The sequence below is a fragment of the Chelonus insularis genome, unplaced genomic scaffold (assembly GCF_013357705.1).
Source record: "Chelonus insularis isolate UGA/USDA-ARS -01 unplaced genomic scaffold, ASM1335770v1 contig_128_pilon, whole genome shotgun sequence".
In the NCBI taxonomy this organism is placed as follows: Eukaryota; Metazoa; Arthropoda; class Insecta; order Hymenoptera; family Braconidae; genus Chelonus; species Chelonus insularis.
In genome coordinates this window covers 228,188-254,078 of record NW_023276368.1, presented here as the reverse complement: position 1 = coordinate 254,078, position 25,891 = coordinate 228,188, and the positions used below count along the sequence as shown (strand labels likewise).

The 25,891-nt window shown below is 31.0% G+C and overlaps 2 protein-coding genes across 8 annotated transcripts; both read left to right on the top strand.

The window, feature by feature from the left end:
- The first annotated feature begins 1,091 nt into the window (after window positions 1–1,091).
- On the top strand, window positions 1,092–6,698 carry LOC118069645 (tyrosine-protein phosphatase non-receptor type 5-like). 5 transcript variants are annotated; one of them, XM_035087914.1, is made up of 6 exons: window positions 1,092–1,218; window positions 1,318–1,608; window positions 3,819–4,008; window positions 4,091–4,949; window positions 5,036–5,544; window positions 5,628–6,698. In XM_035087914.1, exons 3-6 carry the CDS (start codon window positions 3,848–3,850, stop codon window positions 5,740–5,742), a joined length of 1,644 nt encoding a protein of 547 aa, XP_034943805.1. In that variant the 5' UTR covers window positions 1,092–1,218; window positions 1,318–1,608; window positions 3,819–3,847; the 3' UTR covers window positions 5,743–6,698. The 5 variants fall into 5 exon arrangements, with proteins under 5 accessions (XP_034943805.1, XP_034943797.1, XP_034943788.1 ...); XM_035087906.1 differs by lacking the exons at window positions 1,092–1,218; window positions 1,318–1,608 and adding an exon at window positions 2,239–2,679; XM_035087897.1 differs by lacking the exons at window positions 1,092–1,218; window positions 1,318–1,608 and adding an exon at window positions 2,914–3,082.
- A 1,099-nt stretch (window positions 6,699–7,797) lies between these two features.
- On the top strand, window positions 7,798–25,066 carry LOC118069629 (myelin regulatory factor-like protein). Of its 3 annotated transcripts, none has more exons than XM_035087868.1 (7): window positions 7,798–8,672; window positions 19,496–19,589; window positions 20,553–20,759; window positions 20,837–20,931; window positions 21,004–21,772; window positions 21,980–24,158; window positions 24,239–25,066. In XM_035087868.1, exons 1-7 carry the CDS (start codon window positions 8,624–8,626, stop codon window positions 24,311–24,313), a joined length of 3,468 nt encoding a protein of 1,155 aa, XP_034943759.1. In that variant the 5' UTR covers window positions 7,798–8,623; the 3' UTR covers window positions 24,314–25,066. The 3 variants fall into 3 exon arrangements, with proteins under 3 accessions (XP_034943759.1, XP_034943768.1, XP_034943774.1); XM_035087877.1 differs by having other exon boundaries at window positions 7,801–8,672; window positions 21,992–24,158; XM_035087883.1 differs by lacking the exons at window positions 7,798–8,672; window positions 19,496–19,589 and adding an exon at window positions 20,213–20,457.
- The last annotated feature ends 825 nt before the right edge of the window (window positions 25,067–25,891 follow it).

Genomic DNA, 25,891 nt, shown 5'->3' with positions numbered 1-25,891 from the left:
TTGAAATGTTAATACAAGTATTATCATGCATTAAAGCTATGAATAAATGCAGACGTGCTTCCTGTCCTCTGAATGTCAATTTCCAGAACCTTTTCTTGTGTCTTCTTTTTCAAGATCCTTTTCATTGAAAAATTAGTGTGCATGACATGGAACTTTTATACTCTATTTTAAACTCGATATTTGACATCAATGAATCAATCGATTGTTTTGATTAAAAAAAAAAAAGATCATCACTGGTGGAATTGGAATGCAATAGTTTTTCAGCTGAAAATGGTCTAAAAGTAGATGATCAATTATTTGAATGTTTAATTGAGAAAATGATGATTCAATTGAGCGATGAATCAAATGAAGAAAATAACAGCTTATCAAAGGTGACGGTTCACTACGACTGCGTGTATCGATTGGGGAAGCACTCCGGCAAGTAGACCAGCCTACATCGCACCCTTTACAACCTCCCTTCTGACACTCTCGTCAACGGTTTTCCCTTCCATCCTCAATCCCCCAGTCGCGAAAGTGAGTTCTCGTTCACTATTTTCCCCTCTTTTTTCCCTTGACATGTTACCTGATAGTGCCAATACTTTTTCCTTTCTCTCTCTCTCTTTCTGTTCTTTCTTATTCAGAAACATTCTACATGAAGGAGTAAATTTTAACTTGATGGCCTTGAAGCTTGCGAGCTATTTAGTTGATCATCATTTTAATTTCTGAAAATAATAATGAATTATTAAAATTAATTAGTTAATTAACAAGTCTATTTTAAACTTAATTTAATTATTTACTTTTCTAAAAATAACTTGAAGTTTAAAATATTTTACTTTTATTATTCCAGATGGGATAAAAATGAAATGGAATTGAATTATTAAAGAAGAGTGAAGAAGATATGGTTGATAAATAGGAATATAAAAATTTTAAAAGAATAAAATAAAGAAGAAGATGAATTTACATTGACCGAAAGTACAACAAGGGTGGTGGAGTGTTGTTGACGTTGGTGGTAGTGGATCCATGCCGCGAGTATGCGCGACCACCCCTCCTGTTCTCTTTTATACAATATCACTGGCTCAGTTTTCAGCGCAAGCTGGTTGCAGTTCGCTGTCTATTTGCAAACCGTTCAAACGCAATTCAGATGCAGCCGACCCACCACATTACTTGGAACAAGCCCTTGAGCGTATTTAGCATAGTTCTATTAATTCATAGAGAACCTTCGTAGTTGGTTGACACTTGGTAAGATATCATTCATCAACAATATTATTCAACCTTTGAGTTGAAAGACTTGAATGATACTTTTTTATTTCTCATTCATCTTTGATGTTTTTGTTTCAGAAATATCAAGACATCAGTGAAAGTTATCAGCTACAACAGAAAAAAAAAACGATTTAGTATTAAATGAATAAATTCAACAGTATGATATGCTGAAATGATAATGTTCTTGAAATGAATGAAATAATAGCAACATGGTCGTTGATGAAGGAAGAAGGAAAAAAACAGTTGATGTGTTGAATATGGTCTTCTATATCTAACTAATTAGAGGTTTGCGACAACTATTCACCAAGTTTCCTATATGGTCAATCATCATTGAAAATGACGACTTAATATTGACAGGACTATTTCAAGGTATCTTCTATTTTTGATTCTGTGATTCAAATCCTTGTAAAAAAGAGACACGCCCACATAACTTAGTCAAGTATTTGTATTCTGTCTCATGGTCCTATTAGGAACTTTAAGCATTACTCAGCCTCTATATGATAAACTTTTGTGTTATTTTAGATGAATGATAAATATATTTAATCATCTTTTGTCTTATAACAAAGACATCTCAAGTTGACAGTTTATATAAATACTTCTATTCAAGATTACAATTATTGTTTAATAACACAATAGCTAGCTGAATTATTAATAAGTTCAATTCTTCCTGTTTTTAGTCTTTCAAAATTTCTAAATTAATTTCGATAATTAAATTAATTGCAAAAATAAGCTTAAATTAAATTAATATCATAACATTTCTTGCATGCTATATCACTTGGTGGTTGTTATCAACAAAGATATCAATCAGATAGGGTAAAAAGATGAGCTCATTTACATGGTTAATGTTATACGTTTTGTGGGTATGAGAGTAAAGTTAAAAAGTATACAATGCAAGAGAGGAGGGAAACGGGAATATAACAAGCTCAACGATGAATGGAAAGGAAACTGGGGGTCGATTTTGTCATGCACTTGGGAACTAGTCAGTATCACGGTGAACCTTCAATCCACAACATTCAGTTCTAGTAACCAGAACATTTGTTTGGTTATAAAAATTTTTATCAAGTTAATTGGAAGAAACAAAAATGTTATTTAATAAAAAGATAATTGACATAGAAATGTTATCATTCAGACAAATTTCATTAATGAAGAGGGATTTTTACCCTTGAGTAAAAATTATTTATATGACAAGGTTACCGGAAAACGTAGGCGTCAAGTCGTTGATCTAATACTGAGTAATAGTGACAACATCTGTGAATCGTTTGTTAAATATAAAAGTATTTTTAAATTGGTGTCATTTAAAAAAAAAAATCATTTACTAAAAGTGTTCATTGTTATTTAACTATGCATTACAGTAACTACAATAACTGAAAATTGATAAACGTTTATGGGAGTTCATAACCTTCAATTGGATAAGCATGCAACAGTGTAATTTCAATGATGGTACTATCAATTGTTCTCGTACATATTTAATTACTTTGTCCATGATGAATAACTGAATGCACATGTTTCCGGTCTTTCCCGCCAAATTCCAAGAATAGTAACTCTCGGTCACATGATTATGCTATTGTCTACAAGATATTTAATTGGCCAACAGTTACTCCCACTATATGCCAGTAGTATGTTGGAGCTAGAAATTGCGAAACATATCCGCACTTGTGTCAGTTTGAATGCGTGACTTGCGCAGATAGGTTGGTTTTTTATTCCTTTCTGTGAATTGGTTTGTAAAACATGGCGATCACCATCAATGCACAATCAGCCATTACTACAAACAATCGCGATTTTTTAGCTCCAGTTTACGTGTATCAAATATTTATTTATTCTATTTATTTAACTCAAGTTCAAGGTATAGATTTCTGAACATAAAACATATCAATTCTCTTGAATTAATCTGTGGAAAATCAAATTTTCTTACTATAAATTAACCTTATGATCTTAATTTTAATTAATGTATAGTTGAATAGTGAATGAACAATTGAAAGCAAAGTTGAGAGAATTGAAATAAAAACTTTGGAAAAAGCATGTAATTTTTGTGAGTACATATTGCGCATCTGTCAGTAAATTTAATTCATCAAACTAGAATCAACCAACCATTCACCGATTGGTGCACTCTGCATCTGCTCATTTTCTCTCTTCTTCCCCCTCTACTTCCCTTGTTTCGTTCATAAAATTAGACCAATGTTTACTTCCTGTTAGACGGTAGGAAGCCGTCGATTTTATCTTTTTTACTCTTATTTTTGTCTCACTTAATTCAGCGACGCACTGTGGACCTATATAAAGTCATCAGTTACTTGGGTTATCATTTCCGTAGGGTTTGAATTTTGATGATTATAAAAAATTTCAACACTATACTTTATCAGCCGAATTGAATAAATACATTATGTATTTCTTCTTTTGAAAGTGATAGTATTTGTACGAGACATGAATGAAAATCAAGTGTGATTTATTGATGCGAGTGATGATTTAATTGATATATGATTCATATATAATCTTTGTTAGGGCATGCTAATTAAATATTATATTAATACTCATTCATTAAAAAGAAGTGCCTTGATGTACTGATAATATTTTTTTCATTACAGCAAATACTGGGACAACTGCATCACAATACATGAATGATGTGAATAATTATCAAAGTATTCATGATAACAATGAAGCTAATTCTGTGGAGCAGATTTATTTAATTAACGAGCAAAGGTGGCAAGGTAAAGCTGTGCTGCCAATTTCCTTATTGTCGGTCGCCGAGGGAATGTCTGCTCGGTCTCATCATAGGTAAATAACACCGGCGTTATTCAAAATAAACAACTTTGATTTTCGACAAATAATAATATTATTGAATATTTTTTTTGCATAGGATTCGACAGTCCGGTTTGGGACTGGATGATGCTGCAATGGACGTACAAACGCCTCAGCTTGGTACCCGCACTGGTCAAGAGATTAGTTCGACTACTACGATATCATGGACAGACTGGAAGATTCCGTTCCCAGTGATTGTCTGTGCTTTTGCTGGCGCTATTCTTTTTACATTTTTGTTACTCTTATGGCTCCGTAAGCAAATGTCGAGTGAAAAAAAGTCTGGTGGTGGAGACAGGCGAGAGTTGGTGGAGAAAGGAACATCAGGATCACCACCATCATCGTCATTATTGCCATCATCTTCATCAACATCTTCGGAAAAACCAGAAAAGAGTTCACAAAGTTGGCAAATGGAACCACAATGGGTACATAAACCATTTGTCAAGATTCCTACTCCATCACAGCCTACTTGTCGTTTGAGTGAAGCCAGCACTAGTACTAGTGGACCTTCTACGGTCATACCTGTAGTGACAGAAAAACGTCCTGAGCCGATTCGAGTGAAAACTAAAGGTCTATTAGAACGTCGTGGCTCAAGTGCAAGCCTTACTATTGAATTAGCACCAGCGCCAGAAAGTCCACCTCATGTTATCACTCCAATGCGAGAATGTATTTTGGGGGAGTTTCTTTTAAGTACGGGAAATTCATTGTCACGTACACAGCTAAGACAGGCCGTCCAGGATCCAACTGCGTTGCACAAGGAATTTTGGGAGGTGCCTTTAAATATACCAGACAAGGTCGAGATCCTCGGAGTTGCCATGAAAAATCGATATTCTTCGGTATTGCCAAATACTCAATCTAGAGTTATATTGGAAGGATCTGAAGATCCAGCATCCAGTTATATTAATGCTAATTATATTCGAGTACGTATTTAATTTTAATTTCTTAATTCAAGTGTTTAAGATTTTTGATAATGTCAATATTAATATTATTTTATTGTAATTTAAAGGGTTATGATGGAGAAAATAATCGGTACATTGCAACACAAGGACCTCTTGCAAATACAATAACTGATTTTTGGCGAATGATATGGATGGACAAAGTGAGAGCAATCGTCATGATAACACGATTTTTTGAATCATCTAAAGCTAAATGTGATGTTTACTTTCCATTGGAAAAAGATAATCGAATTCAAAGTGGTCCATTTACTGTTATTGTTTCATCAGTTGTGAATAGAGATGGTTATACAGTTCGTGATCTTGAATTAAAATACGAAGGTTTTGGAAAACAGAATGTTACTCATTACTGGTATGACTCATGGCCCGATCATTCTGTACCTCAAGCACCGGATGCTCTCGTGAGTTTAGCAGCAGAGGTCAACACTCTGCCAGCGCCTGTGGTTGTTCACTGTAGTGCAGGAATCGGTAGAACTGGATGTTTCATTGCTCTCGCTACTGGAATGACTCAACTAGTCAAGGACGGCAATGTCGATGTACTAAAAATTCTCTGTCAAATGAGGTAATTAATTTATTCCTTTAAGTGATTCATAAATATTCGAGAACTTAATAATTTATATTTTATTTTTAATTTTCTAATATTAGGTATGATAGAGGTGGAATGATACAAACAGGAGACCAATATGAGTTTGTACATAGAGCATTGTGTCTCTTTGAACAAACTCTTGATTCTGGGAAAAAATCCAAATCCGGTGATTAAAAAAATGGAATAGTCGTACAAATTATATTTTGAAAAAAAGGATCATTAATATTATCGAGGCTGAAATAATTCTTGAACTCCAGGTAAATGACTTATTACGTGGATTGATATTCTACTGTACATTGCATTTCTCTTTGAGTTTGAACTACAAAAAGATTTAAAAATCATTGTCTTCAACTCTGTTGCTGCGGAACAGAAGCGAATTGTCGTTATAAATATATTAAGCTGCCATTACTATACTGCCACAAAAAAAAAATATACAATTATATTGCAATTACTATAAATTATATATTTACCGTTGTCGATCAATGACGCAAAACTATAGAAAAAAGCTCAAAATATAATGATATCTCGATACATATTGATGTAATACGAGTAGACATATAGATATTTTTCGGTTTATACAAAACAGTTTGAAAATTTTCCATTACTGGCAGCATGTTTAGTTCAAAATAAATAGATCACGTACATTCCGTTGATGTCTCGAAAATGATAAAAACTGATTCTTTTATATTTAAAATTATCATAATAACTAACGATTTATTTTACTTATCAATTTGACAAAATGGCAATATATCGAAAACGATAATTTATAATAATGTTCAACTAATGTTAGAATCAAACTACTAAATACTGTTCCTTGACGTATAGAATATAAAAAAAGTTTTATCTAAAATCGGATTATTGTAACTATTGCTATATTTTAAATTAATTTATTGACAAAGACTGACTGTAATTAGTACAATTCATTTCATTAAATTATTGAAGACAAGTTACTTGAATATACTAGGCCGAAAAAGCATAATAAACAGATTGTCATGACACTGGTATTAAATGCGAGCTTAACTCGTTTCATCTATATTGATAATCTCAGAGCTACACTGAATAAACATTAACTTAATTGTATTCATATTTAAAACTATATCACCGAAAATAAGTCCACAAAAATGACATTATAATTTGTATAATGCCTTTTAATTGATCAAAATTGATCTTAAATTAATATAATTAATATCGTAATATATCTATACTTTTATTTATATGTTTAGTCTATTTCAATAGTAATTTTGTTTTTTAATATATATCTACGTGCCTAAAAAAATATACGTAGAGTATAATATTTTATGTAAATTAAATGGTCTCACAAGGATTATATAATAACTATCAGTTATATGCTTGATATGCCCGAAAACTTATTCAAGTAATTTAATATATTAAGTTATTATTTAAAATAAAATTGCAAAGTTATTCCATACATAATACAATATTAACTACACTTCATGGGTTTTAGAAACATTGCATTATGTATGGAATAACTTAAGTAATTACTACAAAAATGAGCAATTAATCAGTGCACGTGTAACTGTATTAAATTTTGTGTGAACCCGAGTTTGTGATATAAAAGAAAATAATATATATATATATGCATACAAAGTATAAAATATTAAATAAAACAATAATTGTACAACTGTACAGAGAGCGAAAATATATTTGTGAATGTAAAAGAGTATATGAATTATAAATAATTGTAAATTGTCGTTAATAATTAAGCAAAATACGCGATAATTATATATTTAGCAACATTTTAATTATAATTATAATAATTATCCGTACGAAATAGTGATCTGTTTAAAAAAAAAATTATAAAAGGTTATATTTGGTGTTCAATTGTACTTATGCGATACATATAAATGTTTATAGAATTTAATTATTAATTTTATCTCTCATTATTAGTGTATTAACATATTATTTTTATTATAAACAATAATTGTGTTTGATTGTATTTAACTAGATGAAAAAAAAAATTATTTTTAAAAACAAACTAACTTACCGACTAATGTTAAATTAGAAAATAATGTGAAATTTTAGCTGGATAATCTCGCCATCTAGTGAAATAAAAAACAAGTCAATAAGTAAAATAAACCCGGGAAATATTTAAAACCGGTTTTTCTCTCCATGCTGATTTATTTTCCTCACTCCTCTTGTTTCTCTTTTACTTCATGATGATACTCATCATCATCATCATCAGGATACAAGAATTAAGTCTCCAGTGTGTGAAGCTGAGAGAGATAACTCGGTTGTTACTGGTGCACAGTATCACGTGACTGTGTGGCTCTGATGGACATGCAAGAGTGCTCGGTGGGGCCGTCAGAGTATCACTAACGTGCAGCAGCCTGTGTCTCAGTGAGCGCATTACGACGACATCAAGAGGGAAAATGAATACGACTTGTTTTACGTGCGTTTACGTTTCCGCTGTATTCTCAGAGTTCTTCCTTGATTACTGAGTATGTTTGTGATTAAATTACTTTAGAGTGTGGTCGAGAGTTTAATCAAACACATGAATCAAAATAAATAATAATAAAAGGGGGAAAAAAAAAACAAATCAACTTGTTTCATTGGAATGTTAAAGTGTCAAAAAGTGATTTAAAAGAATTAACAAGTATTTTTAGTTATAATTTAAGATGATGATTTAATGTGACGTTAGCGTTGTCCTAAAGAACTAGCAGTAGTTGTCTAGAAGGTGGCACTTCCTCAGCAAGTACGTAATTCAATACAACCTATAGATCGTGGTAACGGTGAACGCGCTGTTGTGGGTGCGCGCGAAAGAGTATTAGTCGACTTGGTGCTGTATTTTTGATAGAAAAAAAAAAACACCGAAGCAGTTGGAATATTGTAAATTACTTGAATATTAGCGAGTTAATATTGTTCGAGTGACCTAAATAGTGACTCGAGTGCATTGAGCAGAGTTTGAAAAGAATGTATTATTATTTTAACCACGTTTGAGGTCTCTAAGATGTTGGACGTGCTTAGGAGAGTTGACAAGCGACAAAATGGGACCCGTTGAAGTCCAAAAGGAATCCTGGATTCCAACGACGGAGGCATGGATGTTATCGGGGACGGTGATGAGCAAACCCTCCAGGCCATCCTCGGTACGTAACTTTTTTCTTCCTTTTATTGTTCCCTCTTATTATCTTATTATTTAGTCTTCTATAAATCATCTTCATCATAATCATCATCCTCACGCTCATTTTATTGTTATTATTTACAAGTTAATGACTTGCCTACTCTTTGAGTTCTGAGTTCAGGGCATGTTTTATAAGTCATTGACCTTTTTGCGATCATTGAAATTGAGGTGAATATTTAATACTGGTAGAAAGTGTTAGGATATAGTAATAATAGAGTGCTTGGGAAGTTGTTCTAGAATAGTCTTACGGCCTTTAAATTTTGATGAATGAAAAAGAGAGAAAATTAAAAGCCAACTATAAGGAAATGTATACTGTCAAGAGTGAGAAAGATATATATATGTATATATATAAAGAAAGAGTTTGGTGAGATTGTGGAAGTTTGTTCTCAAGTAATGCAGAACCAACAGTTGAAGTAGCGTTTCACTCTGCCACATGACAACGACATGAAAAAAATAAAAATATACTGCTAAATTTTCATAAAATAGAAATAATTCAATCTTGATTTTCATTAACTTAGATTCTTCATTATAAGAAATTATAGTGAATGTTATTCTCTCAACATAATCTACTTTTTGTTTGGCTTTCTTGTATTGATGATGACTTCATTCTAACTGATATTTATTTCATTATATCTCTAATTTATTTTTCTTTTTTTTTTTCTAATGAAAAATTTTCAATTTATTCACCATCTCTAATACCATCAATAACATTCCTCTATTTAATCTCCAACAAAGACCACGTCCTCATTTCGTGGAAAATTTTTTTCTTGATTCTATTACCAGATAAAAGTATGGAGATGATATTTGCTGCGTAAAAATCATCCCAAGACATCGAAGCATGGTATAAGATAATCGGGTAAAGGGACAAGGTGAGAGAAGTGTTTAGAAAGAAAGAGAGAATGGAAAGGCCAATTGAAGGAATATCATTGGAGTCTAGTGAAATTGTTTGCACGCGGATTTCAAGCATTTTGAGTACACCTTGCTCGTCCTCCCTGATGTTACGACACTGCGTACATTCACCTTATTTACTGTAGCATCTATTATTAAAGAGAAAAAGGTTAGTAAGTAATCAAAAGGTGGGAAAATAGCATGAAACCTAGGTATTGAACTATCCAGAAAGTGTTGATCTATCCACACCTTCCACATAAATTGGTGGTTGGATATAAGTTGGTTGGATCTATCATCATCACACATATATATTTATCATATCATCTAGCTATTTCACGAGTGGTTGAGAAGGTTCTTAAATAAATACCTTTTCATATTTTAAAATGCTGTTAATGTGTATTTTGTATTTATCATAATTAAATAAAGAATTAACAATAGATACAAATCACGTAATGATTTCCGGGTTGGTCTGACGTTTCAATGGATGAATTAACGTGGAAAGACTCGGTAACCACATGCTAGGTGTGAATAATATACACCAAAGAGTCAATGGAAACAAACGTGAAAGGGACCCGTATAGTAATCTGTAGAACCTACACTGTAGGTTCATGAATACAAAAGAGATTATTGACCTTGACTGAAGAAAAAAAAACAAGAAAAATATTTTTCTCAGCTTATTTTAAAGTCAATCAACGAATTGTTAGATGGAAATTATTGAGAGAATACTGATTGAATAATATTAAATAAATTTGGTATTTTTAGTAGCATAATAAATACTTTCTTTTTTAAATTCATGACATTAATTGGTATTATTTTCAGACGAGAGAATAAAACATTTCTCGAGAGAGAGAAAGAATTTGCAATTGTGACAGTACCTGATTTATGTCCCAATGAAATATTGAACAGAAAAAAAAACAAATGGTGAAATGTGGAGAAAAAAAAATTTTTACTTTAACAAAAAAAGAAAGAATAATGGCCGTCTGAAAGAAAGCTTGACGCAAGTCATTGCAAGCTCTAGCAATCACCACCCCCTTGAACTTTATTGGAGCACGTCGTGACATCAGGTCCGCCCCTTCATGAGCTTTCAAGCATGCGCAACATCATGGGGAAAAGTTTTTTTTCTTCCCATTTTTCTTAAGTAATAATTATAATTAGATAATCATGCTTTTGTAATTATTGTTTTATAACAAGTCAATTACTCTTTAAATTATTATTATTATTATTATTATAACTATTATTTAAGCCATTAATTCACAAAGTATTGACAATTACTGAACAAGATTGAAAATCCAACTTTCAAGTTTCTTCTCTCCAAGTAATGAATTTTTTTTTCCTATGATTGGACACTTGCTAGAAAAGGTTCTAGTGTTTTCAAAGAATTTCGTGTATTTATTGAGTAAACATTCCAATCCAAATATTGATGATTGGAGTAAATGATGAAGTCAAGTATATTCTTGAAATTTATTAACCAATTCCAAGTGTCAATTGTTATAAAATAATGTCATTGTATTATAATTTCATGATTAATTGAGCCCGGACGTAAATTAGTGAGTGAGTATGCCATGATTTGTAGACAGTTGAAGAGGTAGCAAATAAATGCAAGAAGGGGACAAGCATGAAGAGAGAGAGAGAGAGTTAAAAGGTCGAAAGATAGGGTAGTTTGTTTAATCGATGACTATATTCTCCAATGTTGCTTATTGTCCATTCCCTTGGCAGGTTAATGATCAGCCAACTTATTGCCAAAGTATCAATGCTTTTCTTTTTTTAATTCACCATCTACTTTGGACATTTTACACGTTTTTTCCAATGAAAATACCCCACGTATCTTATTTATATTGCACTCCAATTTTATCTGTGGTTTCCATAATGCGAGACATTGAGGTTTCGCAACAACCAGACCAACTTTGGCATCAAGTTTGACGACTTACCATAAATATTCCTTGAGATTTACTTTTAAATTGTACATCGAGTCCAACTTATTAGGTATCAAGAGATAATGATTAGTTAAAAACTCAAATTAAAGGTAAATAATTTGTTGAAAATAACAAAAATAAAATTAATTACAATATATTAATACTACTTATTTTATTTAATTCATTATAATTTATTCAATAGACTAATGAGTTGAATGATAATCACAGCATTAATGTATCCATGATGTGGAAATAAAAATGATTTTCGTGAATGTAATATACAGATACGTCGATAAATACCAGCAGTTTTGAAACGCCTCGTCGTTCTAGATTTTCCAACGAGATTGTTTATACGTCAAGAGAAAAGAAAGATGCAAAATATATAACATGATCTACTTGCAAGGAGGTAGTGTAAGCAAATAGCCATGACCGGATCGTTCCATATGTGAAGAACTATTTAAATTGTTGAAAAAAAAAGTTTTAAAACTCATAAAACATGAAACAAAGGAAATATATTCACTTTAATATCTTCTTCTTGCCATGTAAGTCTACTGTTCTTTTTATTATCACCATTATTATATTTTATTATTTCTCTTTAAAGCATACTTATACATTTTATACATCATAATATGACATAATTTTCCATTTCATTCAATGCTTTCAATTTCATTTTTGTTTAATGTGTTTTTTTTTTCTTCCAATAGGTAATGTTCTATTCCCACAATAACACTAATGGTAATACATCAAAGATGAGTTGTATAGTTTGAAATCGTTTTCATCCGGCTTCCTGCAATATCCGTGTTTACCAGAGGAACATGCGAAAAATATCATTACCAGTGTTACAGTATTAGAAGAGAACGTGAAACAAAGAGAGGAAAAGAGAGACACGTGGATATATCTATATGTGGGTGCTACTGTACCGTTGCAATTTTTATCGTACTTGTCATGATCTGTCTTTTTGCTTCAATCTCCACTGCATCAAGCCAGGACGTATGACGCAACATTGCAGAGTTAACTGAGCAGAATGTGGACATGTTTAACGGAAAATAAGAAAGATAAAAGACGGATTATTACTCTAACATCATAATTAACACCATCAGCTTATGTTGTTTTGCTTTATGATGGACTACATTCATCTATTTTACGATTAATTACAATTATTTTATTTATAAATATATCATTAGTGATACCAAAGTTGATCAAGATAATAAAAAATACCAATTATCATCAACATTAGAAACATTCTCGAAAAATCTGACATTGAAGTGGAAATGCTTATGATAGAGATAATGATACCTGGATTTAATGTTGGAATTAAAAGCTGGACATGCACAGTCTTGGTCTACAGATGAGATTTATGTTTTTAAAGATAAACAGTGGAGAATATGATGAATAATGATACAAGTAAAAATATAACATGAGACGACGTAAAGAATTGTGAGTCGCAAGGGTTATAGATCCAGAAATATAACGGTTGACTATTACAGAAAAAGCATAGAATATAAGTCTTGCTTTCTTGATATCCTGATGTCATGTTTCACCACATAGTCACGCTATATTCTATGAGTTCCTCTGCTCTTTACCCTGTCTTTGTCATCACTGATTATATGAATGTCATAGAAGATTCTTTTTCAATGTCCTTAAAAGCTTGCCGCAAGCTTCCTGTACTACTAGATATTATACCTACATTATTATAGAAAAAATGATATTCTGTAATTACTGATCATTGTCAACGTCATAGAAAGAAGTATCATTTTACTGCTTTTATTTATTGTTAATATGTTATGTGATCTAATTTGCTAAACAAGTAGCTAAAAGGTTGAATTGTTAAATGAATTATTGTTAAGTTTTATTTAGAATCTTTTTTTTTTATAATAGTTATATCATTGTAAACTAAGAATCAATTGTGCAAGCAAAAGTCAATCAAGTAAATGAATAAATTTAGATAATTTACTTATTTCTACGAATAGAGATTAGTTTATAATTAGAATTGCTTAATAACATTATTGAGTCATAAATGGTACATGTTTCATATCACAATATACTAAATAGGCAGCTGGTATATAAATAATTGAATTATTTTTTTGTCCTGTTGTAGAATATTTAGCACAATTTATTTAATTATACTTATGCTTGAAATTCATTTTAAAAATAGCCTTCTATTGATAATTAATATAATAGACTCTCTATCGATGAGAGATGCGATTTTCTTGTGAAAAATTTCAAGAATTTGAATAAAGTGAGCGATAATAAATGTGAGAAAAGAATATGACGCTGAACAAATGTCAGAAGAATTCGCGTAATCTCAAGGCTATTGCAGAGAATTATACGCAACACTTTCCTTTTGTAGATACATTTATTTTACTGTTTCTTATCTCCAACTTCATTAAGCTGAAGTGCAAAAATATTAACTGACCATTTGTATGTATTCATTAGTTAGTTTTAATAGTGATTATATTTTTAGATTTTTTATCAATTATTTCTATTTAATTTAAACATTATCATGAAGTTTATAAATAATTCTTTTTGTTAAATTTAATGAAATATTTTCGAAAATATTATTAACTGATACAACACCCAAAAGTTGTTATAAGTATGAAACTACAGATGATAGCAATGTGTATACGTCATCACATAATCAGAAATTAGAATTGATCTTTTGGGAATTCCCTCGTAGTAAATCACTATCACTAATAATTTTTTTTATATATTCTTCTCCAATACTCCATGATAAATATAACCGATGCAGCAAATTAAAATCTCAGTAAACGTGGTTTAGTACATGTTCAAGTATTTTAAATTGCTTTTCTTTTTAATAATTAATAATTAATCTTAATTTATAACTATTAAAAAATGATGCACTTGTCATTAAAAAATCACTACATCAGTTATGTATAGTATGTCGGTATCTGTATACATTTTAATTTTATTCAGAGTCATCATTTGAATGTAAAAAACAATGACAGATACAAATGAATAAGGTAATCATAAAAAAATGGAAATTAGAAATTAATTGAAAATGAATAGTGATTAAATTTTTTTAAATGTTTCATTTCCTACTGTTTTGTTATAATAATAATATCTATTCTGAAGTTTATAAAGTCTTCTAAGAATCTGTTTTTATCTGAAAAAAAAATAGTCAGAAAAACATTTCAAAAGACTCTTTATTATTTATCATTTAAAAATGTTTAAGTGAAAAGTTAAGAGGCAGTTAATAGTAGATAAGTATTTTACATATTTTATAAATTCAAATAGTAGGGATCGTAATAGGGAGAAGTATGATAAAGGGCTAAGTGATGACATCAGGATCATGCAGGTGATCATTGGCGCGTGGCAGTCAAATTACACGCACCATGAAATGTATGGGACTTTTATTGCACATGACTTGTTATAAATTAAAATTGCTGTGCGATAATAGCCCACTCTAATACTAAATTATTTACGTGCAGGTCCCACAATTTGTAACAATTTATAAGAAATACTTACTTAAAAAATGTCACGAATGTTAAGTAATTCTTTTAATAAAACTAATAAAAAATATTATGCACGTAAAAAAGAAAAAAAAAATAGAAGAAACAAAATTGATGACTGATACTGAGTGAAAATTGCATCGAATTGTGAGGCTAAATAAAATTTATTCGAACCTCTCGTGACACTGAACCATTAGAAGATCGTTTATATGTATAGCTAAACTCTACTGTAGATTATTAATTTGATAATCGATGTCTCTGCATTTGAACTTTGCAATGTTTCTATTAATTGACTTTCCTCTGACGAGAATAATAATTTCTACTGTCTTAAGATCCAACCAAAATCACTCCAAATCAAAATCTTTCAATAAAAAATAATTATTTTAAATAAATATAATTTTGTTGTTGTAATAATAATAATTAGAAGTGATGTAAATTTATTTATTTATTTAATCAGAAATGCTAAGAGTGAAACCATATGTAAATTTGTTGTAATAAAAAGACTTAAATACATGTGTACATAGTGTAGTTGGTATGTAAATAGAGTCTGAATTTTCAGTAAGAAAATAAGGGGTGTGTTTAGCTGCGCACTAAACGATTTCAACCCCTGTCTCGTTTATTTAAGCACCGCCCCTTCAAAACTGTTGTTGGTAACATCGTTCAACCATTCGCTGTTGACCGATTTGCTATACATTTGTTTAATCCAGTAGATTTGGTTCAACACAACGTTTTACCGCATGGACATTAAGTCGTGTCCACGAGTTTTCCATACAGAGATACTTTCTACGGATTAATCTTGTAGTATTTAATTCTTATCAACTTGATCCAGTCAGTACAGATACATTAGTGCGAGTGAAAATAGATATTAAGTTGATTGAAATATTTTCATCAGTGTTTAAAATAAGATTAGAGTAAGGGTATCCCATTCATAAAAGTATTTTGTTCGATAAGTGTATAATTGCAGCCATGAATGCAATAGCAAGATCAATAAAATAAATATGCAATGTTGGATTAACTCTTAAGATATTTAAAGATGTAGTGGAAAGTATTAAAGTTTGGATAAGCAAGACTGGTTTATTTCTAAATTTATTTGAATTATTTTATTCTGTCATGGAATTTACGTGGGTTGTTCAACAACATCAGTCTAACGATCCAATTCAAGGTAACAGAAATCGTTCAGGTAATACTGATCAAGAAGAGTCTTCAGCAATTGGTCATTCTGCTGCTAGAAGACTACTTACCATTACAGGTGAATTTTTATCATCCAATTCAGCCATTTAAATATTAATATCATGATGATAGTCTTCATTTGCATTTTGATGACTATGATGATGATGCTGATAACAATAATAGTGTTGATAAGTTGAATGGAAATATGATACAAGTAATATACAAAAGATCTTGGGTGTTGATAGCTGTGCTATTTAGCACACTTCAATTATACATCATAATGATCTACATCTAAACAAGTTGCATACATTTTAAATAAGTGTATACTTGTGTTGGATATTTTCACTGTCTCTCTATGTATAGATACAGAAAGACGCAACACCTGACGTACTACCCTTGTGTAACCTGACCAATTACCATAATCGTTTTGTTCATGATCAGGTTAATCGTTTCAACTAAGGGTAATAGACAAGAGGGTTTAACAAAACAGCTGCCACCCTCTCATGTCTAAAACGATATACAAAATATCAAATAAATACTTTTTACAGCATATTATTTTGCTTGATTAACTCAAAACATTTGAATACATTCACTTCCGGTGAATATATACTTCAATTATTCTTTTAACAAATTTGCAGCTGTATCAGTCATGCAAGAAGATTGATAGGATTTTTTGTTTTTTTATTTATGGAAAAAGATTTAAATAAAAAGAAAAAAACTTATCCAAGAATTTTCAAATTCAAGAAATTATATATGATTTTGTATTTAAAAAAATTCCTTTGTTTTTTTTTTTTTTAAACAAATGTATTATCGCAAACGTGCTCAATCATGATATTTGATAAACACTGATGGTCTTTGAAGATGTAGGAAGTATTCTAACAAGTATCCAAATAGGAAGAAGGAATGATAGGTCAAAAGACTGTTGTAATAACATTCTATTTAGAGTCTAAAAGTGAAAGTTTCAACATCTTTTTTCTCATCTCTTTATTTGCTAATATAATTTAATTAAATTAAATTATAACTATATTTAATCTTGATTAAATATGATACATTATTATCATTTTTGAATGTCTTTTTACATTGTAGTCTATGATGCTTCAACATAATCCTGAAACTTATCTTTCTTTATAATTATCATTGCTGATAATTGAGAAAAAAAAATTAATTTCCATCCATTGTAATACAGGTTGATAAATTTAACGAGTTTTTAACATTAACAATCAACATTGTTACGCAAATCTCGCGTGAGAAAGATGTTCTTGGTGATGTTGATGGATATTCCGGGAAAGTCAGTGTTAGCCTTCTACACAAAGTATGGAATGTCACATTTACAATATGAAAAATTAACCATGTAGTTGTGATTTATATGTATATTATAATACATTTCAAAAATAATTACATTATTCTCAAGGTTTTTTTCTTCAATTTACCTATAATTGGAGTTTAAATAATCAAATGTAACACAAGATTTTCTGAATGTGAAAAATGTTAACATATACAGCATTCAAATAAATAGAAATAAAATCAAATCCATTTGCAAATGGTAGAAAATTGAATTTTACAGGATGATGTATATAGTAAAAAGCTGATTTATAAATTCAGAGTGATGTTATTGGATCTTGAAGGTCCGCGAGAATATTGTTTGGTCGATAAGAGACCACGACCAAAGTTAGCAACGCCTTATAAACCAACCCCTCTTTAGCATTACAATTTTTATTTTTCCTCTTTCTTTTTTCTTTTAATTGGTATAATTCAGCTCTGATGACATGCCAAGTTTGATAAGAAAAAAGCTGCTTTTTCCGTCTACAAAAATGAAAAAGAAAAAAAAAAGACAAATCTTGTATTCGTATCAAGAATTGTGGAGTCTAAAAATAATATATCATCAAGAGAAACGTGCACATGTAGGTGAAAGATTTTGCTGTATATGTACTTGACTGGATAAAACATCCAAGCATTTGTACTGACCGGAAGTAACGAGTTGTGACATTTGAATCGCTCGATTAAACTCTTAAGAGAAGTCCAAGGTGCGCAAGATACACTCAACAAAATATACATGCATCAAGTGAATTACTTTTTTTTTGTTCTTATCTACATTTTCTTCTTTTTGTTTAATCTCTATTAACTTTTTCCTAAATTACTCTCATACAGCAATATCGAAAGCATAAATAGTTTCCTTTCCGTGAAGAATTTCTAATCATATTTGTTCGTTATCATTAGTCAACTTTCACTCCTGGTGTATATTCACCAAATAAATAGGTGCTCTATTTATCATTCCTAACTATAATTAATATTGACATATTTTAGCAAATAAATATAATCTAATATATATTTATTAATATTAATGTATCAATTGACTTGATTTTATTCTTGCTCACTTTTAACACAATAACCATATTTATGAGGTCATAATTGTGTTATATAAGTGTATTTATATTCTTCTGTTTCCAACATGTACAAGTACCTGCTGAAGAATTCTTCAGAGTTCTCTATATACCATTCACAAGACCTTTAATGCAAAGAAGAGAAAGAAACCCAAGCTAAACCATTACAATCAACTCAGCATATATTACTGTGGTAGAGTTGCATTTTTCCATGTGCTGTGATTATTCTTTTAAAAAGACTAAAAAATAGCTGAATGTCAGTTGAGAATATTCATTGTATATTGATTAATGAAATTTGTAAAATAAATTCTAGGATCAATTAACCCAAAGCAAAGTTAGGGATCCATTTCTTGACTTATTGAATTCTATAAGTTAAGACTTGACCTGAGTGACTTTCAACTGAGTTGTAGAAATTTCATGCACTTGCGTAGCTTCATTTCGAAAGTCATTCTCATTCTCTATTGTCATTTCTCACAGTATTTTCTATGTTTTGGAAATACTTCAAATTAGGATCACAGTTATCAGGTTGGATTACATCATGATGATGTGAAGCTTATTTCCCAAGAGTTTTATAAGTAAAAAAAAAATGAATCTTTAAAGTTGCTGTATGATTAAATCAGATAGTTTTGTTTTATTTTATGAATCATGATAGGTTTGAAATTTCTGAATCTAGAGCAATGGACTATGTTGATTCACTTGAATTGTTATGAAGGATATACACACTGGTAGTAATAAATAAATAAAATGTTTTATTTTATTGAGTAGGTGTACATCTTCATTGTGTGTCAGTTGTAATTATTCTAAAATAAACACTTTCAAGGACAGACGATTAATCCATCTAGAAAATGTGAGACATTGATGAAATCTTGAGATAAATAGAGATTTTTCTTAAACCATTTATCATTATAGTATATTTTAATTTAAATTATCAGAGTTGGTGTTGAATAATTGATTAATTTTTTTCAGGAAGGAGCGACTTCGTAGGGGGAATCGATAATGAAGCATTGGATTTTTCTCAACTTGAAGATTTCATCAATAGTGACAGTCCACAACCTGCAACGTAAGTTTTCTAATAAATATAATTAAACGAAAATTGCTCCACAAAAGTTGTTTGTCAAGTGATCTACTTAATACAATGAAGATCTGCTTCCGGTGTTAATCATAGCTGTACTAAATGTGTAATCTCAAAGCTTGATAGTGTCGGTAGTTGATGAAACTTAATTCAGTTAAGTGCACTAAATATATGTAAGTGAATAGAGAAAACGAGAAGGATAGAAAAATAATTAAAAATTGTATAAAAGTTAGTAGATAGAGATTAGAGTTGGACTACTGGGACTGAGTAATAATAGCATAATGACAGAAACAGACTGGACAAAATTGATGGAATCAGTGCAATAGCACATTAGAGACAGTAATTTAGTCTCGTACCTACTTAAGGGTACCGCGAGCACGGCATGTATTGTGTATAACAGGTTTTAAAATGAGGGCTCGTGCCACAAGATCTATTTTCTCATTGAGTTGCTATCATTGACTTTATATTCCATAATTTTACTCTTCCAATTTATGCAGAGAAAAAACATCATACCCACATGTCGAGTATTCATACCATCATCTAAATAGATAAAAATATTTTGATATTTTTTCAATTGTCTTCTCTCACCCTCCCCTCATTTTATTCTTTTTGTCACGTTGAAAAAATGTCCAAGTACTATACTGGTAATAACGTCATTATTGAACATTATGCCACGGCAAGCGATAGTGATATCTGTGTTTTATAAACTCTGGTATGCCTGGTTCACCTATCGGTGACTTTTATTGCTATACGAATGAGAGGAAAAATAAATATACGTTTAAAAGCACCAAGTGGCCAATGGCCAAAGGTCGAGGTTTGCTGACTACGGGATAATTTATCGGTTAATCAATGTTGTGTATGTTTTACTTTTCTCTTCTACATATTGATAAATAACATAACATTTAAATTAAACTCATAAACTCTACTGTCAAATTCAATTTTCTATTTAAGGTACTTTGCTGATACCCTTGCACATAATGAAACCAATGGCACGGCTAATCACAGTGGACGAATGGAGACCTCGACGAGTCAGCAGCCTCCTGCGAGATTGCCCTCACCGATCACCCAGAATCATCCAGTACAATCTGCTTGCTCCACTGGAGCAACTACTATTCCACCAAGTACGGCGTATAAGGATCCGCAGACCTACGTTCTTCCGTAAATGTCTTATTTAGCCATTTTTATATCAATGAGTTTTATTATTTACTCCAATTTATTTGTTACATTATTTTCAGACATGCATTACCCGAAAGTCCACCAGACAGTGGAAGTGAACCCCCTTACTCACCACCTGGACATCATGAATCCTCTCAGCATGTTCATTCACCACGTAATTATTGATTTTATTTATTAATTAAATGTTAAAAGGTGTTGATGCTTATTTTTGTATAATTATTTTTAGATCAAAAAGCAGCGCTACAAGAAATCCTCCTTCATCATCAAGGAAACACTCCTAACTATACGTCGAATCTCTTGCCATCATCACCTAGAACCTTAGTAACATCAGCAGACCCTCTTTTAGGGTTGACACATCCAGTTTTAACACCTTTATTGACGCCTGCGACACAAAATTTATCTGCTCAACAATCTCTAGGATCGTCGCAAGTTTCACTTCCTGCACACGAGCATAATCCTAACAATGGCATTACAACTCTCTATCCATCGCTACAATCTGCTTCAAAAAAACGTAAACATAGTCAAGATGGTCTAATTCACGTAAAACAAGAGCCAGAGTTGGGGAATGTTGAGCATAGCTGCAGTAGTAGCAGTGCAGTACTTGATAATGATGAGGTCAATGGAGAAAATTCGTACATTGATGCTAGTTACCAGTGTATTAGATTTCATCCATTCCAACAAACCTCATGGCATACACTTTGTGATCATAATCTTAAGGAATTGCCGACGCCACATTATAGAGTAGATGCTGATAAAGGATTCAATTTTAGTAATTCTGATGATGCTTTTGTATGTCAAAAGAAAAATCATTTTCAAATAACTTGTCATGCTCAACTACAAGGCGAAGCGGTTTTTGTTAGAACTGGAGAAGGCCTGAAGAAAATCAGTAGCTTCCAACTACATTTCTATGGCGTGAAAGTTGAGTCACCAACTCAAACTATTCGAGTTGAACAAAGTCAAAGTGATAGGAGTAAAAAGCCGTTTCATCCTGTTGTGTAAGTATAATCAGCTTTTTATAATTAGAATTATTTATAAATCTAATTGACTCATGTAATTATTTATTCATTAATTGATGAATAAATTATTTGTTACTTAATGATACTGTAATAATCAAAGTAGTATGTTTTAAGTACTTGATTATTGAACTAAATTGTTGCAGAGCTAATTAACCACATGACAGTATTGCATTTACACTAATTTAGAGCGGGTTTCAGGGTGGAGCTCGGCGGTGAACGAGTTACAAAGGTGACAGTAGGACGTCTCCATTTCAGCGAAACGACAAGTAACAACATGCGAAAGAAAGGCAAACCTAATCCAGATCAAAGGTATTTTCATCTCGTAGTTGGACTTCATGCACATACAGCTGATCAATTGAGTTATCAAGTAGTTGCTCATGCAAGTGAGAGAATAATTGTTAGAGCGAGCAATCCTGGTCAATTCGAGTCAGAAGGTACAGGAATTGGTACTGAAAGTGGATGGCAAAGAGGTGCTGCACCTGATACAGTCTATCATGCTGGAAGAGTTGGAATCAATACCGATAGGCCTGACGAAGCATTAGTAGTTCATGGAAATATGAAAGTTACCGGACACATTGTCCAACCAAGTGATGCAAGAGCTAAACAAAATATTCAGGAAGTGGACACGCGAGAGCAGTTACGGAATGTCCAACAATTGAGAGTTGTAAAATACAAATATGCGCCAGAATTTGCGCTCTATTCAGGTCTCGAAATTAAAACTCAAGAAGACACTGGAGTTATAGCTCAAGAAGTTCAACAAATTTTGCCTGAGGCTGTTTTGCCAGCGGGCGATATTGTCCTTCCAAATGGCCAGAGAATTGAAAACTTTCTTGTGGTTAATAAAGAAAGGATATTCATGGAGAATGTTGGAGCTGTCAAAGAACTTTGTAAGGTGACAGACAGCTTAGAAACAAGAATAGACCAGTTGGAGAGGATTAATAAACGACTGACAAAATTAAAACGTGGTGATAGTTTGAAGAGTTCTGTAAGTACAGTCTCAAGCATAGCCAGCAATAAATATTCATCATCAGCTAAAGCAAATAATTCTTTTCCTCATAGAAAAAGAGACAGAGATGATGATTTATTGTGCAGTAATAAATTTATTCAAGTTATAATAGTTATTTTAATTTTAATTATGGCTTTTTGTCTTGTCGCAATGGCGACATTGTATTTTCTGGAATATCAAAAACGTAATAATTTAGACTGGTCAGCTGTTGCAGCCGCTGGCGGAGTGCTTGCCAAAGGATCAGCACCAACAATTCCTACAACAATATTGACATATGATTCAAGATCTAACTTATTACTTCATAGTACTATTTCACCTTCACAGTACACTCGACAAGAGTTGTTTACCAAGAATTTAGGAGGACAATTTACCTCGATAAAAGATAATTTGCTTTCAACAAGTACTCCTAATACGAAACAACAATTATACTCTCAAGAAATCACGTCGTGGTATCCGTTTGGGCATTCAGCTTCTCAGTCTGCTAAATCAGATAAAAATAACGAGTTTCAGAGTAACTGGTTGAGTAGACATGGTGCTGGAGGTGCGGTACCAAGTAATGTCGATGAAAATGATCAAAATGGAGATGTAGATCCACTTTTATTATCAAACAAAGGTCCAATCCCGTTAGGAAGACCTGCTGAATGTCCGACAAGTTACACAGAACTTGAAAATCCTTGCCAAGTATACTGTTGTACTTCAGAGATGCATCAACTTGAAGAGCCTCATCCTGAACATCCACCTGAAAAAAAATCAGTGTCAATACATTTAGATCAGCCACTAGTTTTGCAACATGAAGAGAAACGAAAGTTAAGTAAAAACATGCAGAATGGAATAAGTCCTGCTGATTCGAGTACTCAAACTCTTATAAAGGATACTCATTTTAAATATTTACCTAAAAGAAGTCGAAGAGAAGCAGGAAGTGGTGTTTGGGGTGAAGTAGCAAGTAACGCAGCGGGTTCTTTACCACCTGAACCGAAACCACAACTCTACATTATCGCCAAAAGCTTTAATACAACTCTAGACCACAGATATTGCTCGGTTACATCTCTTAATACGCCTAATAACTTTAGTTGCGTGATTCCGTTGTCTAAGCATATGCCAGACAAGCATTTAACACTTCAATTTGTGGGTATGCCGTGGTATTGGCAAATTGTTCAACATTGTCCGTTAAGTACTTCTTCAAACAATGCAGCTGTTGATGAAATCATTGCTTGTGGATGGGAATACACGATGGACCAACGACAATCATATATGGAAAATACTTATCAGCCTGCTGGAAGCCAATCCTTCCCTCTGGATGTTGCCTTTTATTTGAGAAAAACATTAAAATTCCGAGTGCCTACTGTACAACCTAACGAGGTAAATAAATAGTTATATAAAACTATTTGTATTATTATTTAACTTAATTGTTAAATTTTTTAAATGTATCTTTGTTGTAGAATATTTGCCGAAACAATCATGCCGGTGATTTTCTTGAATTCACTTTGCATTTTTATCGTGATTGTGATGGATGAAGCAACTGGAATTCAAGGAGCTCAAGCCATTTTCCAGTTTTATCCATACTAATTGCAGGATTTTTGCATCTTAAGTATTAATTCGATCTAAAAATGATCTTTTTAAACATATGAACAGTGGAACTGTTCTCATGTTTTAATTGAGTAGAACTTGAGAGATTTGTAACGTAAAAAATAGATACTTCTGACTATGCAGGCAATGTTTTATACATGTATTTTATAAATAAAAAAAATATAAAAAATGAGAACCATACAATAGTTGATGGTTTAATAAATATTAAACGCACACATTGGTGTGAACTTGAATTTGTATTTATGCAAGTATTGATGAATATCAGTGATCATGCAATTTTTTGAGCCTCATTTGTAAGATCTGATAAAATTTACGTAATCAATTGTTCTCATGCTATCATATAATGATAGATCAAATTAAGTAATTTAAAATCAATGGAATGATGAAGGAACTAATCATACTCATAAAGTCTTTCGATAAATAATAGAATTTCAGGCACATGACATGTAGTAGCTAATATCATTTTAAAAAATATAATTCTATTATATCTCAATTTAATTAAAAATTTTAGATTAAATACTTTTATCGATATTATTATTAGTATAACTTATTATTGTAATAATCAGAGACATTTGTATATTTTTCACGACTATATACTTTCTTATTTGTATATCATGATATCTTCAAGTTATTTTCAATTTACATATTACTTAAGTTAAATATTTATAAATAATAATACTGTAGGCTTGATGTATCTGCTTATTATTAATTGATTTTACATCAAAAGATTTTTTTTTTCTGTAAAATATTATTTTAATAAAATACAGAAAATTTTAAGAAAACTTTCTTTTAAATCACAATGAAATAAATTTTAAAAGATTAATATAAAAAAGTAGATAATTTTGCAAAATAGCTGTTTAAATTTAATTATTGCTTTAAATTGTAAATTTTTTTCCAATATTTTTAATGAAAAATTGACATTTTTTATCCAAATAATTTTAATTAATCAGAAATGAATAACTGATTAAATACTTCTTTTATTGATACAATAAACATAATTGCAATGCAATAAGTCATAGATTATAGTGAAGTGTATATATACATTATAATAAAATTCTATTACAAAGTATTGTTAGTATAATATTAAAAATAATAATAAGGTTTACTATCACAAACAAACTGAAATAATTTTTTTGGTAAACAACCATATTTTAAGTAAATATTCCTGATATTTATTAAAGAATGTTGTATTATCTTTGATAAAAATCGATTAATATTTAATTGATTATATTTATCTGTGTAAGAAATTTTTTAAGAGGTGCAATAATGACAGAAAATAATGATACAAAAAAAAAGTACTCTTGTACTTGGAGAAAACCCTCCACTTGTTATAAATAATATATTTACTGGAATTTCAAATTTTAAAGTTATTATATGCACCCTAAAATTTATTAGCTCATTTGGAGTAATTACCATTTAAATCCTCATTAACAGTAATTGCTCTAATTATATCTTTTAATCATTTAGATGTAATTAATTATCGTAATAAGAAATTGGCAGTGATA

Coding starts and splice junctions, on each gene's coding strand:
- LOC118069629 (XM_035087868.1), top strand. CDS start 8,624: ATGGATGTTATCGGGGACGGTGATGAGCAAACCCTCCAGGCCATCCTC. Junction 8,673..19,495: donor AACCCTCCAGGCCATCCTCG/GTACGTAACTTT, acceptor AATTTTTTTCAG/GAAGGAGCGACTTCGTAGGG. Junction 24,159..24,238: donor CTACTGTACAACCTAACGAG/GTAAATAAATAG, acceptor TCTTTGTTGTAG/AATATTTGCCGAAACAATCA.
- LOC118069645 (XM_035087897.1), top strand. CDS start 2,968: ATGGCGATCACCATCAATGCACAATCAGCCATTACTACAAACAATCGC. Junction 4,009..4,090: donor TCTGCTCGGTCTCATCATAG/GTAAATAACACC, acceptor TTTTTTGCATAG/GATTCGACAGTCCGGTTTGG. Junction 5,545..5,627: donor AAAATTCTCTGTCAAATGAG/GTAATTAATTTA, acceptor TTCTAATATTAG/GTATGATAGAGGTGGAATGA.